Below are 6,037 nucleotides of genomic sequence, written 5' to 3' on the forward strand. Positions count from 1 at the left end.
CCACTCATGAATCGGGACCATTCAAAAGTTTGAAGAAGCGTGTGTGAGGATTGGACCATCCAACGATTTAGGTAGGTGATGGAAGAAGGAAGACCACTATAACTGTAGATGATGAACAACAAAAGTTTTGAACCAAAAAAAAAAAAAATCTAATTTCATATGAAAATTAACAAACAGAAGACCAACATGGCACTGTTGTTCTTGGACTTTGGCTCCAACGAAGAAGAAAGAGAAAATAACTTTCTTTCTCCATTTCACACGTAACCAACTCCCCATTTTCTTTTTCTTTTTTAATTTTTTCTAATGAGGTTGTGTCACTTAGCATTTTAATTAATATAAGATGATGTATTACTCAACCAATACTTTTTATACTATATGTTTGACACTGTCATTTCCTTTAAATTCACTATAAATTCATAAGACATCTGAAAAATATTTCGTAAGGTACTACAAAATCGTAATCACTTGAACTGTCATCTCATACCATCAAATTCACTAAAATACAAGTTTACACACCTGTTTCTATAAATCTATGATATATAAAAATTTACTTAAATCCGCCTAGGACCGTCCAGGCATATAGGTGCTGGGCGTAAGTCTACCATCTGATTAGCGCCTAGCGTACCCTGATTAGGACCACCCGATGTAAGAATTCTAGATCCGCCAATACCTACAATCTTAGTATATGGCTTTGGAATCAAAATATAACCTTCTCACAATCACAGATTCATAGCTCAGCTCTTCACTTTCACTTGGGATGGACCAAAAGAACAGAAAACCGCAGCAAAAACTCCAACAGCTGGGATTTTGCACGAGCACGTGATAAAACCAGAACCCCCTTAACTCACAACACTCGTACGTGGAACCCACACCCCGCATATGGCCCTATCAAATGTATTTATAAAAATCAGATACCCAATCATGAACATCCGAGAGGACACATCCCTCACCCCGTTTAAAAAGAATAAGAAAATGAGTTTTTTACAAGGATGCTGCCTGGGCTCGACCTATTTTCACATGCCTTCTGGTCCTTCCCATTCTACATATATTATTACCTTGATGACTATACATGATGGGAAGAAATTTACATGTACCTTTTTTCTTCTGATGTTAAGTGTTTATTTTTTATTTTTGAATTGACTAAATTATAAAATAACATATTATTAGAAATTGATTTATTGAGGTAAGGTAGATCAACTAAACTCTCAAACTTAGAAATCTTTCATGAAAGAGCTAGGTTTTTCCTTTTAAAAATCTGAGATGCCCCTGAAAGCTATCATCTAACTGCTCGACGAATTACCTATGTGGCTGCTAGTCTCATGCCTTTATATGCGGTGTTATCGGCATATGTTGGCATTTGTCGACATGCTCGCTCAAAAGACATTGGCATTAATCAACATGTTCATTCACAAGTTGAAACACCCCCCCCTCGACGAATTACCTATGTGGCTGCTAGTCTCATGCCTTTATATACGGTGTTATCGACATATGTTGGCATTTGTCGACATACTCACTCAAAAGACATTGACATCGATCAGCATGTTCATTCACAAGTTGAAACACACCCCACACCACCGACCCCCACACCCGCCCAAACCACCCCACCCCCCCCCCCCCCCCCCCCCCAAAACACCAAAAAACAAACAACACACCACTAAATATATACGAGTGCCTGATGATACGGAAATCTAATAATATCTATGGTGATGTCAAAATAAGAATTACCTCAAGGAAAAAAAAAAAAAAGGGTTACTAGCTTATAATATATCTGAAATGAAAGGCAAGGAATCTCTGCCAATAGTATACGTTCCATGAGATTGACTGCTACTAGCCTATTGGGCAGCTTATTCTCCAACCTGTTAGAGGAGATTAGCAATTAACTGGTGTCTTCTAACTACACTGTTGAAAGCTACATATCAAAGAAGAGGTCTATCTCATCTGCCTATAATTTCTCATTTGTTGCTTTCTTCTTTCTACGTTGTTGGTCAATCAATGGCAGCTTAGAAGAACAACGAGAGCTAACAGAGATGGGAAAGACAGGCAAATGGCTTAAAAGCATCCTGACAGGGAAGAAAGACAAGGAAAAAAACCTCACAAATCAGAATTCTTCAGTTGCAAGTCATGAAAATCTCACCACTCCAATTTCCAATTCTTCAGAGACAACGCTGAAAGAGAAGAAGAGATGGAGTTTCAGAAGATCATCAGCCACAGCAGCAGCAGCAGCTGCTCCAAAGGACTCCAATTGTGTAGATGCAGTGCCGGCCACACCACCACCTGTACACATGAGCACATTGGAGTCTGAGAATTATGAGCAGAAAAAGCATGCCATGGCTATGGCGGCAGCTACAGCTGCGGTTGCTGATGCGGCTGTGGCTGCTGCACAAGCCGCAGCTGCTGTGCTGCGGCTAACGGCAGCTGCCAACGAGAAGGCGGGTGCAAGTGAAGAAGCAGCTGCAATAAAAATTCAATCCGTCTTCCGTTCATATTTGGTATGCAACTCTTGATTCCCTATTGATGTGGAGAATTTAAATTCCATCTGGCGGATTCTAGGACTCTGCTTTTATTTCCAATTGATTTTGCGTTGTATACTCTGACTCTTGTTCGGTAATGTAAATGATCAAATGTCGAGAAAATGAAATGTGTACTATTGCATTGGATTTGTTACAGGCGAGAAAAGCACTGTGTGCGTTGAAAGGACTAGTGAAGTTGCAGGCATTGGTGAGGGGTCACCTGGTGAGAAAACAGGCCAAAGCTACTCTAAGGTACATGCAGGCATTGGTGACCGCTCAGGCTCGAGCTCGAGCTCAGAGGATCCGGATGGTCGAAGACAAAAATACTGTCAATCCTAGACATTCCACCCCAAGAAGATCTTTGCAGGAAAACCGGTCCAGGCATACATATAACGTAAGTTCAATGATCCAGCTCAATGCTCTTTGTTTTGTTTTGATTTTACCACAAGTGCATGGGTAAACGCTCTTAACCAACTGAGTTTAGTTTCGAAGTTCAGTGTTGCTTCTCTTATTGCATAAATTTCTCATTAGACTAATGTTTTGCAATGTGGTTATTTATAAATGTAGGAAATGGACAGAGGAATTGAAGAGAACATTAAGACTGTGGAGATGGATCTTGGTGAATCAAAAGGAGTTTTGAAGAGCAGAAACAGCAGCTATTCAAATCACTTGCAAACAGAGAGAACAGAACAACATAGATTTTCAGCTCAGTATGCACCAAATCAAGCATACTCAAACCAAGAAACCGACCAGCAGGCCTCTCTGGCTCTATCAACATTGACTCATAGAAGCCCGGGAGCCTGCAGTGCACATTTTGAGGACTACTCTTTTGGAACAGCTCAAAGCAGCCCTCAGTGCTATTCTGCCATGTCCAAAATTGATCCCTCAAAAGCTCCCTTCGCCTTCCCTAGGCCGGATTATGGAGAGCCCTTGTCCTATGACTACCCTTGGTTCCCAAACTACATGGCCAACACACAATCTTCAAAGGCGAAAGCCCGATCACAGAGTGCACCAAAGCAAAGTCCTATTGATACAGTTGAGGGGCCGCCAAGCCGACAGCGGAGGGCGTCAATGGAGGAAAGGAAAATCCCAAGGGCTGTGAGGATGCAGAGGTCATCTTCTCATGTGAGTTCACCTGCTCAGGGTTATCAGTACCCTTCGTATATCAAGCTTGATAGGTCCACAGTTTCACTCAAAGAAAGTGAGTGTGGCTCCGGCAGTACAGTGCTCACAAACACCGATTACTGCAGATCTCTTGTTGCATATGATGTGAGTATTACTCAACCTAAAATCAAAGTATTTGATAAAACTTCAAATCTAATATCTGATCAGGTTTAAACACTTTTTGGGTTTTGCAGGCACATAGAAATAGGTACAAACAACTCATCCATTCCAATAATTATGCTTGGCCCAAAGCATAAGACTATGCAGAGTGTAATTAGAAGAATGCAAACTCCAACATGGAATGGACAAATACAGTGAAGAACTTCCTCTAGGTGGTGCAAGGACCTCTTTTCATTTATTATGTTCTTTTAACTTCTTTCGGTTTGTGCGTCATTGTAACAAGAAAATCTTGTGTGTCATCGGATATACACCTGGTGACAAAGCAGAATATTTATGTCGTAAGATTGTGTGATTTATTTTGTTCCATCCTTGTGTAGTGTCCCATTTTGCATTTGATGTTTGTAGACATTTTGGCTAAATGTGTTGGTGAGTTTATATGTTCAACTAAACTTATGAGCAGAACAATGTATTTGATTGAATCTGTCTATATAGAAATTCAGAACGCTTATTCCTAGATTAATGTCTAATCTATGGCAACAAGAAAAATCAGAAGATAGGATGTTAAGAACTAAACTCTCATCCTTCAACAACTCATAAATAAACACTTTACACTCAAATTTTGAAATTAAAAAAGAAAATTAAAAATCAATTAGTGATTTGATTAACATAGAAAAATTCACAGTTCAATTAAAACACTAAATTCGCTCGCACCGCTTATAACAATTAAATAACTAAACGATTTTTTATTTGATTAATTTTTAATAAATAAACTTTGCAGTTACCTTAAAATTAAACTTACATTGCAGGACATAAAATTAAAAAAAAAAAAAAAAATTGTAAGGTGAAGACTTGGATAAGGGCAGAAGAGGTTTTGGCCAGACAAAAGAAAGGAACAATAGTGACCATAATTCAACTATTGGTAAAACGAAATGACACGTTGTTTGATTATTTCCTGCATTACTCACTTTCGTCTGTACTCTTATCAGTAAAGGGATCTCTCTAGATCCCTTCCACTAAATTCATAAAATCACTTAATCTGAATTTTTGAAATTTGATTCAACGGTTAAAGTTATTATAACTTTTAAAGGAGCCTCCTATTTGTAGCCGTTTGATCAAATTTTAATGTCCCAGATTAATTGATTGGGTGAATTTGGTGGAAAGAATCCAAAGAGGATCTCATTCCCTCTTATCAAATAAGTGGCTAATTGACATGTCGGCAATGTCACCATCCATGAGAATATTATATCATTAAATGGCATTACACGACTTGTCGAATATCTTACAAGTCATGAAAGCAAAACGACAAGTTACTTGTTAACTAATATACAACAAGTTGAGAAAATTACTAAACTGTAATATTAAGTGGTAAAACAACGAGATGTTGTAATCCATCTTTCTTCCCATTGTCATGATTTTACTTGAAAGAAAGAATGTTTGGCTCCTTAATAAACCCTTCTACTTCTACATATCTCTTACTTTTCTTTCTTCAACTTTATTATAAGTCAATAAAAGGTAAATTGGAGAAATTATTGTTCATGCATGGACAAGTTCACGTAGTGCTTCGAGTTCATTCAAATTATAACACACATATATTTATTATATTTATATCCTACCTAAATAATGAAGCACGAATGCATTCTAGTGTTAATTTAAATAGACGTATGATATTACGGCAATATGTTACTACTAACATATCGTTATTCTCATATATAGTATACGAGGGAGTCGTGACTGTATAAAAAAAAAAATTTATCACCCAGTGACGATAGCTTGTTTTAATAGTATACAATCTTCTTTCTATAAAATGGGCTTCCTCAACGTTGTTTGCTTGTTACTTTGTTTTTGGAATATTTGCTTTCTTGTTTGAGCTTTGGGTTTCTGCCTTTCTACTGTTGAATGGAGGTAGTGGATAACAGATAGTGTGGACAATAGTAGGCTTCATGCGCCTGGTTTTGTAAGTGGATCAGACTTGCTTTTGGGTTGTAAAGTTGTTATGGCCTTGAATATTAATTAGTTTCCTCTAAATTCACGTGTGGTATCGGAGGATACTATGAGCTCCAACAAGACGAAAATTCTCAAGAATGTCGAGAGTTATATTTGAAAATAATCGACTAAAAAAAAGGAAAAACAACAACGGTGGATTCCTAAGAATTTTTTGTAGGTTGAGATGGGTGTTGTTTGTGCTTACATAATTAGTGAATGGATGGATGGAAGCGAGTTTGGTGATTGATATGTTGATAATG

At 37.9% G+C, this 6,037-nt stretch overlaps 1 protein-coding gene across 1 annotated transcript; it reads left to right on the top strand.

Moving 5' to 3' along the window:
- Positions 1 to 1,803: 1,803 nt before the first annotated feature.
- Positions 1,804 to 4,611, top strand: LOC103961166 (protein IQ-DOMAIN 19). Its single transcript, XM_048584365.1, has 4 exons — positions 1,804 to 2,489; positions 2,668 to 2,904; positions 3,078 to 3,779; positions 3,869 to 4,611. The coding sequence occupies exons 1-4, from the start codon at positions 2,028 to 2,030 to the stop codon at positions 3,929 to 3,931; spliced, it is 1,464 nt and encodes a 487-aa protein (XP_048440322.1). The 5' UTR covers positions 1,804 to 2,027; the 3' UTR covers positions 3,932 to 4,611.
- The last annotated feature ends 1,426 nt before the right edge of the window (positions 4,612 to 6,037 follow it).

The sequence above is a fragment of a genome, unplaced genomic scaffold (assembly GCF_019419815.1).
Source record: "Pyrus x bretschneideri cultivar Hongxiangsu unplaced genomic scaffold, Pyrus_bretschneideri_v1 Contig21, whole genome shotgun sequence".
Lineage (NCBI taxonomy): Eukaryota > Viridiplantae > Streptophyta > Magnoliopsida > Rosales > Rosaceae > Pyrus > Pyrus x bretschneideri.

Excerpts from the sequence above, each read along its gene's own strand:
- LOC103961166 (XM_048584365.1), top strand. The coding sequence starts at position 2,028 with ATGGGAAAGACAGGCAAATGGCTTAAAAGCATCCTGACAGGGAAGAAA. Across the intron at positions 2,905-3,077 it reads GGTCCAGGCATACATATAAC|GAAATGGACAGAGGAATTGA; the intron begins GTAAGTTCAATG and ends TTATAAATGTAG. Across the intron at positions 3,780-3,868 it reads GATCTCTTGTTGCATATGAT|GCACATAGAAATAGGTACAA; the intron begins GTGAGTATTACT and ends TGGGTTTTGCAG.